Genomic DNA, 21183 nt, shown 5'->3' on the forward strand with positions numbered 1-21183 from the left:
TGTAAATGACCATTAATTCAACAAATTCGTTCTATGAAATGTTTACTGAGTGTCAGCTACTTGTCTGGAACTCCTGAGGACAGAGCAGTTAATCAAGTAAATAATTATACCATTAACTGGGGAATATAAAAAGAACACCTAACACTTTTAAGGTTAAAATGAAACATATACATTCACATAGCTAACGGCATTTTAAATGTAAATAATTCTTTTTAAAAAGGTTATAAATACTCTTGCCAAAAGATAGTCAAAAAGGGAGAGAAGACTATATACCAAAGGCTACCAGACATCCTATTAGTTTATCACTATGTACTACTCCCACTGGAAGGTAAGATCCTAAACAGGAGGGATATTTGGGGTTATCACTAGACCCCTAGTGCCTAGAGCAGCACCTGAAAAATGAGAAGGTGCCCAACAAAAATTTGTAAAATAGATGAATAAATACAGAAACAAAGTGAACTGTAGTATAACCTATACAAACTCAATGACACAACTCATTTTATACAAAGTTGAAGTAACAAAGGAAAAAAAAAACTATCATAATTATATTACATTGCAGACACACAAAACAAAAGCCAAGAAACAGAATAAAATTAGCAAAAATTAAACACTTTGGGGGGTAATGTTGTGAGATGGTGCTAAATATCTAAAGGGTTGATATTTAATTTCTGTGTTGCTAGCAACATAGTGTTTTGCAACTGAGTAGACAGGTAAATAATTTTATACTATGGAAAAAAGTACGGAGATTCCTCAAAAAATTAAAAATAGGACTACCGTATGACCCAGCAATTCTATTGCTGGGTCTTTATCCAAAGAAAATGAAAACAGTAATTTGAAAAGATATGTGCACCCCTCTGCTCACTGCGGCACCATTTACAACAGTCAAGATGTGGAAGCATCCTGGGTGTCCACTGACAGATAAATGGATAAAGAAGTGGTACATATATGCACAATGGAATATGATTTAGCTGTAAAAAGAATGAAATCTTGCCATTTGTGACAACATGAATTGACCTAGAGTGTTTAATTCAGACAGAGAAAGACAAATACCATATGATTTCACTTATATGTGGAATCTAAAACCAACCAATCAACCAACCAACCAACCAACCAAAACAGAAACAAACTCACAGATACAGAAAACACCCTGATGGTTGCCAGAGGGGAGGAGGGGAGGAAATGGGTGGAAAAGGGAAAGGGGAGTAAGTGGGACAAAACTTCCAGTTATAAAACAGATGACAAGGGTATCATGTACAGCACAGGGAACACGGTAAATAATGTTGTAATAACTATAAGGTGACAGGTGGTTACCTAACTGCTTGTTGGGAGCACATAGTAAGGTATATAAATGTGGAATCTCTATACTGTACACCTGAAATTAATGATATTATATGTCAACTATAATTAAAAATAAATTAAAAGAAAGTTAATTTTAGTGTCAGTTTCTACTTTGCTACCTTACTCTCTAACAAATGTTTTGTCTCTTCATGGTTCTTTCCTACTTTTTACAGCCTATCTGGAAAAAAAAAAAAAACTAACATTCCCCAAGGCATTTCTCCTACTCAGCCAAGAGCTACTTCAAGTTTCAGTACCTACAATTTGCTCATAAATGAAATGGAAAGAGATGAAAAGAGTAAATGTTGGAACTGAGCAACAGAGCAAAAGAAAAGTCCGTGTTGCTTCCACAGAGTTCAGACCTGTCAGTGAAACGTCGACGAGAATGTGTAAATTGGCATCCCCTTTGCTATCATTATGCCACTTCTCTGAGAAGAAATTTTGCCCTGGCCGGTATAGCTCAGTTGGTTGGAGAGTCCTCCCACGTACCGCAGGGTCGCAGGTCCAAGTCCCTATCAGGGCATACACCTAGATTGTGGGTTTGATCCCTGGTTGGGGCATGTACAGGAGGCAACTGATCAATGCTTCGCTCTCACATCAATGTTTCTCTTTCGTTTCTTTCTTTCTCTCTCTCTCTCTCTTCCCCCTCTCCTTTCCTCTCAGTCTAAGATCAGTTTTTTAAAAAAGAGAGAAGAAATTTCTATTTTAACTTAGAAAATTTAAGTTCTTGATTCAGTAGAAGGAACAGATCCAAAAAAAAGTGAAAGAATTACTAAAAATGTATTTGTAGAGATGCTTGCCATGGAATCTTAGGGACACCTATTGGAAGTAGAGAAATAGCTTTAGAAAAGATTAGCAATACTCTACAAAATTAAGAGTAAATTTCCAGACATACACAGAGTTAAAGGAACATATGGGATATAACCATTTCAAATTATTTTTCAAACACTTTCTTTTATGCTGACTTTGCAAATGGAGTTTTAATTTCTCCAATAGAGCATTTTCTGTTATAAAAGTCTGTGTGAAGAAAAAAAAAAGAATTTATAAGCTGAAAAATGAAAATTTATACAAAAATGATTGAGATTTGAGCAAAAAACAAAAACCCAGTAGCTATAGTTTAGAACCATACATAATTTGTTAGTAAGTTCTTCAAATTTTTAAAATGTATTACCACGAACAATGGTTTTGTTAACTTTCCACTTAAATGTTGCATATTTCATAATGTTCAGTCGAGAAAATGATATGCTTATAAATGCAACGATCACAAAAAGAGGTACAGCAGCCCCAAGTTAATGAATGATGAACTAAAGAAGCACCCTAAGTTCTGGAGGGCTGTTTTTACACATTTTCCAACTTCAGAAATACCTTGTTCACTTTCCCTGGATACTGATAGTTCTTGCAGAAGAGAAAGCTTAGAGCAGTGTCTTACTGGGCATGGTTTTTGGGTCACCTGTCACTGACTCACCTAGGATACTTCCTACGAATGCAGATTCCAACACACCGTCTCCAGAAATTCTAAGTCAATGGATCTAATGAGTCCAGATATCTGCACTTTAATGTGGAACTTAAATGATGGAGTTAGAGACAGTAATCCATCTCTCTTCTTCACATGATGCCATTTAAACCTAAGGAGATTAACTTAATTACCTGAGCCAATTAACAGCAGAGCAAGAATGAAAGCCCAGAACTGCTACCGCCCAGCCCAGTCTTCTTTGTTCTAAATGCACTCCCACCCTTTTTTCATAATAGCTCTTCAACGTGTGCTGCAACAGCCACCCTTCCACCCCATCCATTGTCCCTTGACTCTCTCTCATCGCCTCCAAAGGAAATTAGTAAGACTATGAACAGATAGAGGAAAGGAAATTGAAAACTGTTCTTATGTTAGGGTGACGTAAGTCAATATTCTTTATTTTTTATTCTAGTCACACTATAAGATATGTGAGCAATGAATTTACTGTTTAAAAAATTTTTTTAATGAAAATAATTAAGCTCGGATACATGGAACTAAATTAGAGCCAATACAAATTAAGATACAGAGGTTCAAATCTAACACCCCTTACATTTTTATGAGATATTTTTTCCATCATCTTTTTAAAAACCACAGTCTCCTTCACGTAGTGTGCATACAAAACTTTTAGAAGTTGCATGAAACTAGCTAATTGTCTTTTAGTGCTTTTCCTAAAACACGAGCTTAAAGCCCTGCGCATTCAGGAGGAAGGCTCCTCATTTAGCATGTCACCCAAATTCTTCACACAGTTTGCTAAACCATGTGAGCAGGCCAATGGGCAACTTTCCTCTGGGGGAAAGACACACACTGGGATATAGAGATAAATGAAACTGGAATAGCACTTCAGGGCCTAAACACAGAAGGCTTTTCTTAATTTATCCATCCAGTCTAGCCAACTAGTTCTTTAGACCAAGTCCCTTAAGACCTGGCTCCATACAATGATTAATATGATGCAATTTTTTAAAAGAACACATATACGAACAATAGTATGCACTTTGCAATGGTGTGCGTGTGTGTGTGTGGCAGAGCAGTGAGCTCACCGTCTATCATAAACACTGGTCCTTTCTGACTTTTCCTCCTGGAAGACCTGTGTCCTGAAGTTGGCACATCATTTTTAGAGTGCCTGGCATGGTATAATGTTTATTGAACGCAAACTGTGAACCTTCCAGGCAACTAAATTATTCAAGGAAAGAATCTTAGTCATTTTCTAAAAGGTCCCAGGCCACAAATTTTCTTTTCAACACACACTTTAAAAAAAAAAAGAGTTTGGTATCACAGCTAAGCAGTAGGTTTAGAGTTACTAAATTCTGGCTTTAAACTGCACTCTGCATAATGAGCTGTAATCCTTAACAAGTTACTTAACCCTCATTTTCCTCCGCTATAAGCATAAATAAGAATATCGTCCTCCCATATTTGTGGGGAAGATGAAAGGAATGTTTATAAATTAATTAGCACAGTAGCCGGTACTCACCAAATGGTATTCTATGCTCAAATACTAATGTTAAAGCAAAGGTTTCATACATTTCTGGCTAATCAGAAAATATTAATAAAACCTTAAAAACATTTACTTTACTTCTAGAGAATAACAAACTCAGACAATCTAATGAATGTAAGCAATTAAACTAATTATTTAACAGAGTAACTTCCATACTGATACATGTAAATTATGCATTTTTAACCACCATGCCAATAAGAAAAGTTTTAATCGTAAGAAAAGTTTTAATCGTCTTACTTCACAAACGGAAAACGTTCAGATGGAGTTCATACACGTTAAGCTGTACATCACCATTCCTGAGGAACAGGCTACCTATCCAATTTATTAATATGCCAACAGTGCTCAGGGGATGCTGTCCACAGTTAATCGGCTATGAAATCCTACCCCCAAAAATGTAATGAGTAAGTTCATGCTGAAGTTCAGAGGATGGATGCCTTGGATAAAGATCTAGAGTTAATTTTTTTAAAACTATTGGTTTTGAGGTGATCTATTTGTTATGAAAATAGTCAGCACTCCCATTTCACTATGTCATCACCCAGTATGCTCTATCATACAGTGAGTTCATTCTAGGTTAGCTATCCAAGACACGCCATTTAATTCCACAAATAATTACTAAGCATTTAATATATTCTAAGCTGAAAGATTAAGTAAGCATTAATTCTCAAAAAGAGGTAAGGACTTTTCTGATACATATTAAAAACAAGATATGTTAGAGAAGGGGAAATCTACAGGATCAAATGAAGTTAGTGAAATTCATTAAAACTTTATTTTAACATCCATCTCTCAGAACATTTTACTTTTCTATTGAGTCCTTAGATATTCAGCAAATTCAGTAGATCCAGTTAAGCCTATTTTATTTATGTATATGTAATATGTGTGTGTTTATATGCATATGTGTGAATGTGTGTATATTAATCATTTGCCTCCAGTAAATCATTTCCTCTACTAGCAATGTATCAGCTCAAAGCAAAAACAAAAGCCCAAATGCTGTAAACTCAAGAAAATATGCACTTGCTCTATAATTTTCTGTCATAAAAACAAAAGACACAACAACAGGTGCAGAACTGGGTCTATTTCATCAACAGCTGTAATGTTTAATTTGTTCTTAATTACCTTCTCATGTAGTTTTACAATGTTACTTCAACTAAGGAATTCTTTTCAAAAATTATTTTCAATGACTCTATGCCTCAGTCCCTTAAAAAGGTGATATGTAGCCTCAAATCTGATGTACATCAGTTTCTTGCTGCTGAATGAACTGAGAAAATTCAATGAAACAACTCTCTGTTATGTTTAGTGGAGTACTCAAGGCATAAGCAAGACTATAAGTAAAAACACTAATAAGCCTAACACAGCACAGCTGCTAATGCAATCAGGGAACTGCAATTTGCAATTGCTGTAACACAGCTTACCTGTTCATTTTTGCAAAGCCACACGCTGTTTCCACTTAACACAGTAAAAATTTTGGCTTTATACCCTCTTAATTCAAGATATCCACATTTCTCCGGTGCAACATCTGCTTGAGACTGCAAGGAAGGGGACTGCGATTTCAGTGCATTTAATAGTATGCTGACCCAGTCATTTCTTTCCTCTGAAAATAAAGACGGGACAAAACACATGTATCACAATTTACATACTTATGTAAGTTATAAACACATAGAAACATGGACAAGGGATCTACTCTTTCTACAACAGATCATTCAAAGATTCTTTCCCACAACCTGTAAATGCTGTTGCTGGCAGGGACAATACTCAAAATTCTGTAAAAGAAAGGAAATAACTCACAGTACTCAGTTGTCCTATAACCAACCAGTAATACTGGCTCCGCCTTGGAGCTTATCAGAAATGCACAATCTCAGACCCACTCTATGTTTAAAAAACACTCTGTTAGATTATTTGAGAGATTGGATGTTCTCTTTTAATAGAAGAAAGTAATAATGAGACCAAATCGTTAACACTTTGTAGTCAGCAATTAAGTTGCTCAAATGCCCAGAGCAATCTTACTTTCTGCCACTGAGAACCGGCCCTACTTAAGAGTATGCTGCCTTGATATTTACACACCCATTCCATTCTCACCACAGTCACTAACAACAGCATCTCATTCGGTAAATTAAAATTTGGGTCTCTCACTTCTTCCACAAAAGCTAAGGGATTTTCCTCTATGTACAACACACTGTCATGTGCACAGGAATTCGATTTCTCAAAGAGCAATCAAAACTATAAATAAGGGAAGTTAGATACAAACACGTGATGGAACACAATACTATAAATGTCATACAAATGGTATCAAATAATGTGTGTCAATTCAATGAAGGTAAGTGATTTGCTTAAGTCATACAGCAAGTCAGTATTAACATTAAGAGAATCAAATGTTTTCACTATCAGACAGCTGTTGCTGGCACTATGGAAAGAAGGGTATCTGTGCTAGGTCTTGAGAATACAGAGCAACTGAAAAGACAAAACTGGGGTTTCAGGAGAGGAGAGGGAGAAGCAGAACTTTGTAACGCTAAGTGGAAAACCCAAGAACAAAGGCAGAAAGAACCAACATCTGTTCAAGGACTAACTTACAGATGCACATAGTTATAATTTTAAACTCACAAGGAAATAATGGGAATACGGCTAGAGAGTCTCCAGTGCGTATGCAAGAAATGGTGTCTTTATTACAGAGGCAAAGGAAAACCATTTCAGGATTCCTCACAAGGAAGAGATGTGATTAGGATGACAACAGGTAGGCCAAAAGGAATGAGGAGAGAGAGAGACTTCAGAGTACAATGAAAATGGTAACAAGAGAAAACAAGGAGTCAAGACATTAAGAGGAGTAAAAAGTAGCTGAGGTTTTGAATATGTTTGACAGGTGTTCACACAAAAATTTAATGACTCAGAATAGCAGGTACCTTGTTATCATCAATTGATCACTTTATTAACAGAACTAACTCAGGTCCTCAGTGTCCATGAGCATCTAGGAAGACTGACAGCCAAATGTAAATGAATGTCACTCCTACAAGAGACGACAGAGCCATGGACATGGGCAAATGTCCACGGAAAGAGGAGAGGAAATGGGCAAACCTTGAATTACAACTGTATCTGAAGCTGGAACATGGGTTAGCAAAAAAAAAAAAGAAGAGGTAGATATCAAACCAAAAGGGAAACAAACAAAATAGAGTGAATTCCAGGCAGGAAAATTTTGAAGGAGAAAGATGCTCTCCCAAAGCCTGGGAATTTGGATGGTATCTCAGGTTCTTCTAAGACAGGTCTGGCCAGAATAACTTCACTGCGAATTAAAATAAGTTTCCCTATTAGCACTGCTCACCTTAAAATATGAATCCAAAGTTATTTCATAGTATGACTCTTAGTTTTAAATTATCTTCGTAACTACTAAAAACAGTTTTTTCATAATATATCTTAAAGGTATCTTCATTCCTGTTCATCTTCAAGACTACTAACAACAGTCAGTTGTGTCTCTAATGACCAAAGCCAAAGTAGAATTTACTGAACACTCACTCAGCAATGTTTATTGCAGGTGTTACATCATCCCCAGGTAGTAGTGCTTGTTCCTATATATGAGGACAAAATAGTTGCTGAATTTCCCCAAGCACCATTATAAACTAAAAAACATGAAAATATTCAAGTAACTAAGTCACTGTCAATAGGCAGCAGCTACTCTATATTTTCCATCTCCATAAGCAGGTCCACTCAGTATTATGAGAATTTATTACATTTTCAGTAACAATAACAGACCTTCCACTTAACTTGGTTATTACTTGGGATCATTAGTTTCAAACGTGATATTCTGGCCAAATAAAGAGTATATTAAAGTTCTCTGTTTGTTTGCTAATCCACATACGTCACCAAGTTTGAAATGCTGGTTATAATTTTACGTACTGGGCCAAAGTGTCTGCAGCTTCTGGATTAGTATTAGGATAGATCTCAGTGTCTGGAAATCATCTGAAACAGGCAATTACATCTGTTGGACTTAAGCATATTATGGCTGCATCTCAACAAATGGTTCCCTTATAGCCTAAAAGAATTATCTGGCTCCTAAGGGCCTCACTTACTAATAGGAAGCAAACAGTCATGAAGAAGATTAGGAATTAATAGTAACGTTCCTTTTATTCTTAGTATCCTATGCCAACGGAGATAAACAATGATACCTATCATTTAAACACAATAAAACAGATTACAAGTTGCATTTGATATTTGGCTGTACAATGTGTGCTTTCATAGATTTGGGAAATATGCTTTAATAAGTCACAATATTCCAAAACAAATAATGATTTTTCCCTTGGGCAAAGTGTCTTGGGCAAAGCAAGATGTTATGCTAGCTTTTGCTGGCTCTTCATACCAAAGTACTTTTATTCTTTCTAATAACAAATATTTATTGGGTGTCTATGCACCACTCCTTCTGAAAACACTCTAACCTAGATATGGCTGTGCTCAAAGTATAACATTTCAGATTGGAGAAAGAAAACAAAGGCGGGAGAGGGAGGGGAAACAAAAAAGCCAGTTTCTTGTAATTAAGCTAGAACGTAAATAAAAGATAACGGCAATTAATTCCCTCAAACCCCTCAAGTTAGTTCTTGAGGTGTTCAGGCATGCCAACTATGGTATAAGACTCAAAAGAGGAAATTAAAAAAAAAATTCAACAGGAGAGACGTAATAAATATTCTCTAGACTACTGGATTTAGCAGTAGGCACAAATATTAGTAACACAGGATTGACCGCACTAGGCATTACTATGCAAGGGCTGATTGACAGATTAGTAACAAAATCTAACCAAGTTTAGATGGACCCTTACTTTTGATATAATCTGACATGATAATATAAAAAAATCCCTCAATATAACCCATGATGGATTTTCGAGCAGGAAGTGTTGCACACCAATCCATGTCCATTCACTCATACAGTATTTACTGAGTGCCCACCATAGTCCAAGGCCTGTTCTGAACACCAGGAGTGGGAGGCCGAACAAGACAAGCCGTGGCCTCGCTCTCCTGGAGTTTGCGTTCTGTGACAGGACCACGGCAATAAGCACAGAAACGTCCACAGCACAGGGACAAGGGCAGGGGAACAATTAAGGGCCAGGGGAGGGGACACAGGGAGCACTTTGACGCAGGCGAACAGAAAGAGCCTAAGGAGGCCACGGCGGAGCAGAAGCCAAAAGGAAGGGGGGGCCACAGACCAAGTGAGGAGCAGGGTTGGAGGGAGGGCATTCTGGGACTTAAAAAAAAAGGCAGCAAGTGTTAAGACCCTAAGGCGACAGCAGGTTTGGCACATTCACAAAACAAGAGGCCCCTGCAGCTGAAACGCAGTGAGATACAGAGCACGGAGGAGACAAGGGCAGGGAGACCAGGCCCAGCCCACAGGGGCTCCTGGGCATCCTGAGATGGGAAGACAGCGGGCCTCCTGGCGTGGACTGACACGGCCTGACTTTCTTGTTGAATGATCGCTCGGACAGCTGTAGTGAAAATATGACTGCAGTGGACCAAGGGAGGCTATTACAATAATCCAGACACCGGTGGTGGCAGCGGAGGAGGTACTGAGAATTGGCCTGAATACAGACATATTTTCAAAGTCAAACTGATATGGTTTGCTGTGATATGAGAGAGAAAAAGCTAGGGAAATTACTCTAATTTGTGGCCTCTTATATGATGAGAAGTTTACTATCAAAGGAGACAACAGAGAACTTTTAATCCCCCTGGCTCTCCCCCGAGGGAGCAAATGTTCCATGCCTTGCTTCTAAAACACTGCCGATTTCAAAAGAGGGAAGTCTGCTTGCCCAAAACAACTAAGGGGAATTGATGGTTTTCATCCCAAGAGTTCTTTGAAAAGAAAAGGCGGGGGCCCTTTACAGTATCACAGGGCTGTGCGGCGCAGGCTGGAATGTGGCTGGGAGGATGACAGGCCTCCCGCCTCCCAGGCGTCCAGCACTGGCGAAGGTGGACAGGACCACAGCACCTGCAGCTGAGAGCCTGTGCTGCAAGTGGCCTGGGAATGCAATGACCCCTCAGAGTTCAGACGCCCTCTTTTAACTATGAGCACTGTCCACTCAAACACCACCTGCTTTCTGAAGGAACACATCTGCATGCGTGACCACAGATGCCAAGGGAATACAGACTAAATGAAGAGATCATCAGCTGTTATGACCAGTTCCGGTGGCTCTGCCTGAGGACAAAAAGAATCAGACTACATTTCCTATAGGAGGAAGAGTGTTTTTAAAACATTATTATTCCAATATAATTCACTTTCAACTACGAGAATAGCAATATTGTACTAGGCAACCTGGGGGAATTGAAGCCTTTGAAAATGTGTGTGGGGAAGATGTCAGATTGGAATCCTGTCTTAGCAGTGGGCTATGCAGCAGTTTAGAAACAGTGACACTGGATTCAGGGGAGACGGAGGGGAGCTGCTATATATAGGTCATTCAGAACCTTTTTCCAAAAATGAAGAATTCATCTCTGTTAGGATAGGAAGCCATTTCCTCTTTCTGGTCTAAATGTTGGTCTTGTATTATGAACAGACTGAAACAAAGTTTAATTCGGCTTAAAGTTCACTACGTCAAATCTTTCACAAAACATGTTTCATATGATTGATTTCTCAGTTTCCACAAGATAAAAAATGATCATCTGTATACATGGGAGGGGAAAAAACATTTAATGAAACATATTTACTATCTTGTGGAAAGTTCTATACTAAATATATGGACACACATATACCATTTACATATATGTGTACACACACACACTCATACACACATCTCTACATGAACTTATCTTTTAAAATGTGACTTGTTACTATGTAAAAATGACTTTCAATGAAAATAACTTATTCAGTAATTCCATGTGAATAGTCTCCATTTCCACTCAAGCAGTATTTTCATGCTTTCAAAAATTAAAGACCTAAGAATTATTTAACAAAAAATGTATACCAAGTTAATGAAATGTTTATACTAAGTTGACATGGCGAAGGAACTGTGTGTCAGAGAAGGACTTAATGGTCAATCGTAAAGATGTAACTTTTAAACATGTGTGGGTTGATGCATTCTACTTACAGAAAATGTGTCTGTTTAACTTTTAACTGCACAAGTAAATGTGGCTAAACAGATTTTCACACAATTTGGAAACTTTATTTAGTATGTCTAGCTTAAAATGTAGGCCATGTGGCATATGTGAAATTCACTCTGACAGGCCAAGGGGAAGGTGATAAGCACCTCAAAGAAACGGGCAGTCACCTCTGCGGCCGTGGAAACCACAGCAGAAGGAAAGATCACCATGAGAGCCAGTCAAGAGTAGCAATGCCATGTGTTTTAAGACACAGCCTAAAAGCAAACTGTGATTTCAAGTACAAGTTCCATATCGAGTATCACAACTGAGGATAACTTTCTGAATTTTAGGCAATGAATCACAAAAAGTGGCTTCTCGCATAAGCAGCAGGTCTATATGAAAGGCTCTAGGACAGGACAAGGGTTGGTGAACTTTCTTTCTGTAAAGGGCCAGAGCGTAAATATCTTAGGCTTTTCCTGCCCACACAGTCTGTGCTGCAACTACTCTATACTGACATTGAGGCACAAAACAGCCGTAAGGCGAGACATCGATGAATGAGAGTGGTTGTGATCTAGCAAGATTTTACTTACAAAAACCACCAGTGAGCTGGATTTAGGCTACAGGTCATGTGGTGTCAACCCCTGCTCTAGGCTAAAGCTCTCAACATTTTTTAAAAGCAAGTAAGAAACACTTTTTAAATTATACATGTGCAACATATGCATTGGTATGTTTCACAATAAATTAAGTACACTTACCAGAAGCGATATACTTTGGTACTTATTATTCTTTTTTATATCTGTTTGGGTTTTTGTTTTGTTTGGGGGGTTTTTGTTTTTTTTTAATACCATCAGAAACCACTAGGTTGATCTCACAAGTGGTTAGTGAGTCACAGTTTGACAAAAGCTGCTCCAGCATAAACAGCGGCTGGGACTTACTCATTTACCGATTATCCCAAGCAACATAGGAAGCTTTCTAGGAATAAATAAGACTTGCTGAATGAATGTTTCTATGTGCCAAGCCCATGCATATGTTCTAGGAATCGGGTGGTTTAAAAGGATAAACATTGCCCCGTAACAGTTAATACTGCTGTAGTTTATAAAAGGTGGAGGCTCGTACATGTAAAACAGAGTAATAATTGTAGTAACTACATAGATCCTAAAACTACTGTGAAAATAAAGCATTTAGAGTGTCTGGCACACATCAAGGATTCAGTGAGGTTTCCATATCACCATTATTCAAATAATTAAGCACCAAGAAGTAAAAGTACTTTCAAAAATCAAGCTGAGTTATAATCTATACTAAAAGTGGGCTTTAAAATAAGTTAAAATCCTATTTAATTAACAAAGATGACCTTACCTATATTATTTAAAAGTAGTGACGTTTATAGAAATGATATTATTGGCAGTCAATCAAAGTACAAAACAGGAAACTTTTTGTCCCCCTGGATCCTGATCCCTCTCCCCCAAACAGTCAGAGGAGGTCTAAAGATTTAGACTCCATCCCCAAACCATCTTTAGATCAATTTTCACCATCAAATGACCTGTGGCAGGTGATGCAGGTGGTAAGAATCAAGAAAAATAAAAGATGCTGCAAAATCTACGTTACGATGATTGCTGTGCCTGTGTGTTCAGTTAACACCTGCCGTAAAACCAACCTTTTAATGGTCCGAAAAACTGATTTTGCACATTAAATAACTATTTACATCATTATCCATAAGAGCAGAGATGGCTGTCTACTTCTGTCACTGCTGTATGCCCAGAATTCAGAAGAGTCCTTGACACTTAGTATATTCTAAGTATTGGCTGCACGCAAGAACAGTGAACAAATACTTGTCATACTATAAAATGTAAATTATTTCAAAGTAACGTATTTAAAGATTTCTTGAATATCTGCGAGTTTGTTATAGGGACAAAGAAATAATCTTACCTTCTTTCTCTACTCTAAAAACAAAAGTTCTTTGTGTTGTAACAACTTCAAATTTGTTGTCTCCTTGAACCCGTACTGTCGACATAGCAGAAAGGGGAATTATTCCTTTTGAGTACTTCTCCTGCATTGGTTAGAGAAAAAGACACACAAAAGAAGGCAGAGTGAAATTCTCTTGATATTATTGAAAAAAAGAAAGGAAGAAAAAAAAATGGCACAACATTCACAAGTGCTTCTCTTTCACAACTTCGATCTAAATTTTTAAATGACATACAAATAGTATATATCCTCATACCCACTTAATATTCCCCCAAAAGAAATATTAAATGCTCCTTTCAAGTAAAATGTCTTCAATAGTCTATGCACCTGGAATTAAAAGGCAGAGTCAAATACAAGCATATTATACAATGTGTGTGTATATCTCCAAAAAACAGCAGTATGTTCTTTAAAACAATCTGGTTGAAATGATTTTATGGTGTTTGCAGGCATCTGCTGGCCATAACAGGTACTGTCACGGAACCATTTCGAAACGACTGCTCTTACATATTATGAGCAACAAGAATATATCTAAGAAACCAGACTGTTGGATTATATCGATTACCCGTCTTACTCAATGCTCTGATAATGATTTTAATCTTACAACTGCATCACTTTACTTTTGATTCCTCAGTGACACTTAATAGATTTTAAAAGAATGAAAACATATGGATGTGGCTGTTTGCAACTGATATATACAGAGCGTAATTTTGCTCAAGAGGGGTCACTCTTAAGACTCTTGGTACCTCTGTCGTCATTTACCTGGGCCCTCCTAGACCATCTGGCATAATGACCACCTCCCAAAGTCAGCTACTTACTAAGGGTATAATGCATCCTGAATGGACCCTGTGCTGGAAAGAAAATGCCGGAAGAATGTACTAAGCCATCCCATGCAGAGAGCAAGAGCCAAGCTCCTATTCCCCCCAAGGGTAAACTGCCGCACCCAGCAGACTGATAAGGGACAGCCAGGTAAGGGGCGGTCACTGTCCACAACCCGGCATGCCACGGGAGGGGCATCCTCTGCTGAGATGTATCACATTACACTGTCACGGCATTTCCTTAGGCCTCTGACAGTTTCCTCCCCTCCACAGCTCCTGCGCCAACCTCCCATCACTTCAGGTATCCTTCGAAATCCTACCAAAAGAATGTGATATCTGCACCGTGATTTAGGAAGATAAGTGGGCAACCTCCGGGAAAAAGGAGAGGGGATGTCAAGAAGTAATTACTAAGTCACTTATTCTTCTCATTATTTCCCATCTATTTCTCTTCCCTCCATAAGAAAGAAAAATCCCCTCCTGCTATTTCAGCTACCAAGGTGAGGCAGAGAATTCTAAAATCTGCCCCTTCCTTCTTTATCCATTTCAGTCAACTCCACCCCCATATTTCGAGTCATCAACAGTGCACATTACTGTCCCATCAGCACCTCAAACGTTTTAAAACTCAATTATCTCCTGAAAGCGTACCCCCCTCTGTATCTGTCCATTAAAATGTTACTCTTCTAGTCATCAGCCTTAAACAGAATAGTCTTTGACCTGTGCTGACCTTGTGCACCCACATAACTTGGGACTCTCCCCTCAGCTACAGTATCAACTTGTTCCCTGCCACTCCCTCTTTCCAGCCACATTAAGCTTCTTGAGATCCCCTAAATATACTGTGTTTCTGCCCAATCTGGTGCCTTTGCATACTCTGTTTATTCTGCAAGGAATTTTAAAAAAATATTTCTTAAATTTATTGGGGTGACACTGGTTAATAAAATTATATAGGTTTCAAGTGTACAATTCTGTATGTCATCTGTGTATCGCATTGCGAGCCCACCAGCCAAAGTCAAGTTTTCTTCTGTTGCCATATATTTGACTACCTTTACCTTTTTTTTTTTTTTTAATGTTTTCATTGATTTCAGAGAGAGGAAGGGAGAGGGAGAGAGATAGAAGCACCAATGATGAGAGTCACTGATCGGCTGCCTCCTGCACGCCCCCCACTGGAGATCGGGCCCACAACCCGGGCATGTGCCCTGACCGGGAATCGAACTGTGACCTCCTGGCTCATCGGTCTGTGTTCGACCACGAGCCACGCAGGCCGGGCTCCTTTACTCTTTAATATCCCCACCCCTCCCCTTTCCCTCTGGTAACCACCATACTGCAGTCTGTGTCTATGAGTTTTTGTCTGTCTTGTTTGTTCATTGGTTGCTTTCAATTTTATCCCATGTAAGTGATATTATATGGTTCTTGACTTTTTCTGTCTGACTTGTTTCGCAAGGAATGCTTTTCATACCTAACCTCATACAACTTTCACATCTCAGCGCATTGCATGCTCCTGAAGAAAGCCTTTCTGACCAGCCTCTTCTCAGGCAGCTAACAGCAACTTGGGCTTTTCCTTTGTAACAATTACTAAATATAATTTAAACGACGGTTCTTATATTTACTGTGTGATCATTTGGTTAATACTGTCTCCCTAAATAGCCTGTGGGCCCATGTCTACCTTCCTCGCCGCCTTTCATGTAATCAGCATTATAAAAATATTTTCTGAGTGACTGAATTCTATGTAGGCCACACCTGGTAAAGGATCCCCTGAGTTCCTGCTGCACACGCTCCTGGTCTGCCTCCCTACTTTTAACTTGTTTTCCCCTCACTTTTCCTGCATCTTGTTGTTCATACATATAGCTGGAGAAAATAAAAGATTCACAGAGGAGGGTAAGAAGATGGGCCTTGAAGTTTGTACAGGATTTTTATGGATGGCAATGAACAGGAAGGTTAAGAGAAAAGCAAAAATGTAGAGATGAAAACAGAGGAAAAGACTGGCTGCAGCTTCCCACAGTGCGCACCCAGACACAGCTGAAAAGGCCACTGCCAAGAAATAAATGAAATGATTGGCTTTACAATGGAAACCCAATAAATGTGGGTTACAACAGCAATACTACGTCACTGAGTGCTCCAGGAATGACGGGGTGGGAGGGAGATGTCTCCCCCCACGGTGAGGCAAACTAAGACCTGGGAAAGGGCAGGGCACCCTTGGCGACAGGGTGGGGGCTTCTCTGCCTGTAAGTGGTTGACACTAACCAGTCAAAAATCTAGAATGTCCAAAACAGTTATACTTTATCCCTTACGTGTGACCTGTTCTCAAATTTTAGTTTGCCTAAGACTTAGAGGAGCTTATAAAATTATATTTCTAGTGAGATAGTTAACTATTTGTTAAATAAAACGTTACCATTAGCCCATTTTTCAGTGGAGAAAAGTCAAATACCATTTTAGAAAAAGAAACAGGAATTTTAAAAGAGATAATTTTTTTCCTTCCACTAGATCCCTTTGAAGAGATTAAACAAACAAGTCCTTAAAAAAATAACAACCCACCTACATGCCTGTAATAATGAAATTACATTTAATGAGTATTTATAGAATAGTAATAGAAAAACAGAAGCATTCGAAATGTACTTAACAAGCTAAATACTGTGCCACTTTAACCTCAGGAAGTTGTAGTTTTTCTAACGGTTCATTTATAATCTATCATGAGACGATTACAAGATATTATATCTCATCATTTTTAACACTCCAGAGTTGATCTTACATTTCTCTTCAAACAACACATGATAAAGACAATATAGGAGAGAAAAAAGACGACTCAGTGACAACAGGCTCAAAATGACTATGCTTTTCAGAGAGTAAAATTTTCCTTAAGGAAAGAAATTTTAAAGCATCCCCTGAGCGTGTAACACACAGATATCTAGGTCAAGTTTGTCATTTATCTACCACTTTCAGACAATAAAAAGACCACAGGGCAATTCTGCCCACAGCTGAGTGAGAATGGGGGTGAGCTCAATTTCTTGGCAGGTGAAAAGATATCAAGGCTATTGGGATGTTGCCATTTTCAGTAATACAATGAAGAGTCCTCGCAGAGACATGATTGAGCAGCGCGGAGCAAAGTGAAAGGAAACCAGGGAAACAGGCAACTCTGCACACTGCCTCCTGAAAGCCCAACGGCACACTCAAGTGCACATTTAAATACTGAAACACCCACCTACTCAGTGCACATGACCACTAAAACCGCACACCTACTGACACGGGAGCTAAGACTGCACCTATGTCTTCTGCCTTCTGCTCCCTGGCCTTGAAATACCCTCCTCCCAGCCCACCTCTTTTGGCAGAAAAGTCTTAACAAAAACTGTGTCTCCTTTTAGAAAACACCCACCCCCGTGTTTTGTTTTTGCCAAGATAAAACCAATCATCTGAATAGTAAAGGGGGGAAAAATACCACAGAAACAACAATTTGCATTTTTTTTAAATGTGATGTTAAGGGAAAGGATTTGTAATAATTCACTTTAACGTGAACTTTTGGTCTCAATTTCAAATAGAGGTTTCATCAATTTTACTGCATCAATATTTAGAAATGTGACAGGTACTCATCCCCTCACTGCCCTGGAGATGAGCTTTCAAAGGACAAAGTGAGTCCAGTTGGACACAGATACTAGACATTTTCCCCCCCAAAGGATGATAATGACTCCACCACCTACAGAGCTTCATGGCAGGGAAGCCTCTTTCCTGAATATTTTCCTCCACATTCCAATCAGCCCAGAGACGGGCACAGGTGCTGAGGAAAACCAGGGTCAGATTCCATCAGATACAGAGACCACACTGCACTACCCCAGGCAAAGGAGCTGCCTCAACATTCAAATACACAAACAAACTAAAAACCGTAGTTAAGGCAGAAAATCAGCTATTAAAAAATATTCATCCCACTATTTTGCAAATTTCCAAGAGGCGTATTTAAACCTATTTGATGCATTAGCTGGATCACTGCAAAGTGAAACGAAACAACTGGCCCTTCTCTAAACTTTCTATTATTCTTAGTGTTGTAGTGTGCCCTGTGTTATCTTCTGTGTAAAACCATATACTCTTCTTCCCTGCCAGCAATGAAGACTCAATATATGAAAGGGAATGAAAACGTCTATTCCAGCCACAAATATCATCAATATTAGACAGTGGAAATCTCTAAATAATGGAAAAATAATGTTCGGTTATAAACTATAAATAAGAGATTGTAGGTAAGTGTTGTATGTTAAAAGAATGTATACAGTTAAGACTACAAAAATATCTGATTTTAATTAACTAAAATATGGTATATTTATTAGTTCCAACTTTTTATTAAGGGAATTAATTTTCAAACACAGAGAAGTTGAAAGATTAGTACTATGAACACCTATATACCCTCCACTTAGATTTGACGATTATTAACATCTTCTAACTTTGTTTTATCTAACTATGCATTTGTGCAAATATATATACACATATATTTAATATATACACATACATTAAATATAAATATAAGTAGAGAGAGACAGATAACTTGTGAAAAGCATTTGTAGATATAATGACACTTCCCTCCTAAATATTTCAGCCTCCTAAGGATAAAGACATTCTCATTACAAGAAGGACGTGACCAAAACAGTGTCATGTCACAGATACTCAATGCCTAAAGACTGAATCGTAACCACTCTCACATAACTGTCAGGACTTTCAATGACTTCTAGCTCCAAACATCCCTCTCGACTTCGTCTCCCACAGGTCTCCTTGGCACACGGTGCTCTCCATGGGAGAAAGCTCCATCCACAGCAGAGTGACTCCCACTGGGCCTCTCATCGTTCTCCCTGTTGTCAGGCCCTGTTCCCTCGGTTTCTCTATGTACGAACACGTCTCTCGTTTCTCCACGTACAAACACTCCTTTCTTCAAGACTCAAGGCAAATGAAATCTCATGCAAGAAGCCTTCCTTGGTCCTTCCACAGACTCTTCCAGGCTACAGAGCAGCCTCTCCTTGCTCTGTGTCCCCTACTGTGGTGCCATTTTGCAAACACCCCTCCGTGCTCTTGAGGATAAAGTATTTCCTTACTCTTCTGTGCATCACTCACAGCAACTCCTGTGGGCTCAAGAACAGGGGTGGGGAACGTCTGGCCCTCGGGCCAAAATCATTCGGTCTGGCCCTGCCAAGGCAACTGCAGATGGGACTCAAAATTCAATAAATCTAGGAGCTTTTTTTTTCCATAGCTAATTCTAAGTTGATAATTTTGTATGGGCCGAGAATGATGTTATAAATATCCAAATGGCCCTTGGCCGAAAAAGGTTCCCCACCCCTGCTGTAGAAGATACTCCATAAATAACTGTTAGATATCTAAGGTGTGTGTTTTTTATTTCAGTTTTATGTTTCAAGAAAAAGTTAAATTACGAAGAGTGTTTTACCTTATCATAATTCTTTTCATGTGAAAATCCAACTCACATTCTTAAAAAACAAACATCGCTTGCTTAGTTCGCTGAAGTACACTTAGTATGCGTAAAGCAATCTTTGAAAACTGTCAAATGTACTTACCTTCTCGTTATTGTAATAAGAAATGCTATAGCCATCAAATTTCACCCATCTCTTCTGAAACATGCGTTTTCTGTAAAACATAAAATTGTTATTTTACATTTAAGTACCATGAACTTGAATTTTAAATACATTTGTAATGTAACTGCACTGAGTCCATTCCCACTTGCTGTCAAACACTGCAGAAAACAATAGGCTCTGACAATGTACAGTGTGGCAATGGTACACACAGGGGGAAAAATACGTATGATGGAACTTTCTAATCAGTGGACACAGGCGTAAAACAATGACACTGTTACCGTTGTTGTCACCCTCATCTGTAAGGCTGACTCAAAACAAAGTGCTGCCCAACACGCTATCAAGGTACCCATTTCCCTTAATGAAGATAATCCTTTAATGAAGATAACAGGACTTTCATCCCTCATTAAGCTTAAAACATTTATTTCACCTTAAGTTTTGCTTTGGAGAATGAATAATATTTTGCTAAAATAACAAAGCTTTGGCAATTGGGTTTACATAGATAAATTATTTACTTATGATCAGACAAGCTGAAAAAGCCCTGTCTCAATAAAGAATCATTTACAATCATCCCACATTCATTGAAACATTAACATGTTTTGAAAAAGAATCCTATGAAAGGCAAATGCCCTTTAAAATGATTACTAACCTGAGAAACAAAGCAAACTAATGTAATTGCAAGTTTCCTAGTTAGACTTAAAAGAGAAAAAAACTTTTTCTGGCTCTAAGGGAAAAGTGAAAAACCATTTCTACGTGGGCTCCTTTGGTTTGTTCTGTTTTAGTCTCCTTTCCTGAAGGCAGACAATCCTAAAGGCCTGAATATCCTACTCTCTACGTGACTCTCCGTGTGGACTGACACAATCCAGATACTTTTAGCCTTAACCACAGATATGAAAACTAACTTTCTGTAAAAAGTCACCTCTAAACGAACAGGGAAAAACAACTGTCTGTCTCTTCCTTTTGCACTGTTCTGACATGTTTAAGATAAGGAATTGGCTTAACCTTCTGTGGGTTTCAGGAGATTTAAAGATAGAAAAAAAAGTCAGAATGTGTAGAGAATTTTTCTTCTGGGCTTTTTCCTGAACACTACACATCTATTACGCAGCAAGCCTCCCACACTCATCCTTAGCCAATTTATTCTGCTCAAGATAAAACTAGAGAAAATCAGATGAAATGGAGAAAAGTTTCAAAGCTCGTCAGTGAAGACATTTTCACACACAAGCACTGAATTATGAAGTAATGAGAACATGTAACGATCTTAAAACCATACAACCACAGCTCCCCAGCCCTCTTTCCATCTTAAAACCATAGAACCACAAGTAACTACCCAGACCTCTTCCCCGCTTATCCCCTCTTCTGCTTTTTTAACTTCCCTTGGTCTGCAATAGGTTGACTTAATACTGCAACATCCATAGGTTTTCACTTTTCACCAACCCAAGGGTTCTTCAAATTCCCAGCATTAAAATTAAAAAGTAAAGAAATA

At 38.4% G+C, this 21183-nt stretch overlaps 1 protein-coding gene across 3 annotated transcripts in view; it reads right to left on the reverse strand.

Annotated features, from left to right (window-relative positions):
• The window catches only part of ARAP2 (ArfGAP with RhoGAP domain, ankyrin repeat and PH domain 2), a 136964-nt gene that overhangs the window by 89576 nt on the left and 26205 nt on the right, over positions 1 to 21183 (reverse strand). For all 3 annotated transcript variants that reach the window (XM_081132809.1, XM_081132807.1, XM_081132808.1), the window contains exons 6-8: positions 19686 to 19755; positions 13301 to 13421; positions 5747 to 5925 (exon numbers count right to left, since the gene is read on the reverse strand). In XM_081132809.1, coding sequence (XP_080988935.1) covers positions 5747 to 5925; positions 13301 to 13421; positions 19686 to 19755 — 370 coding nt within the window. The remainder of the gene's footprint in view (positions 1 to 5746; positions 5926 to 13300; positions 13422 to 19685; positions 19756 to 21183) is intronic.

This window comes from Miniopterus schreibersii, assembly GCF_964146895.1.
Source record: "Miniopterus schreibersii genome assembly, chromosome: 1".
NCBI lineage: Eukaryota > Metazoa > Chordata > Mammalia > Chiroptera > Miniopteridae > Miniopterus > Miniopterus schreibersii.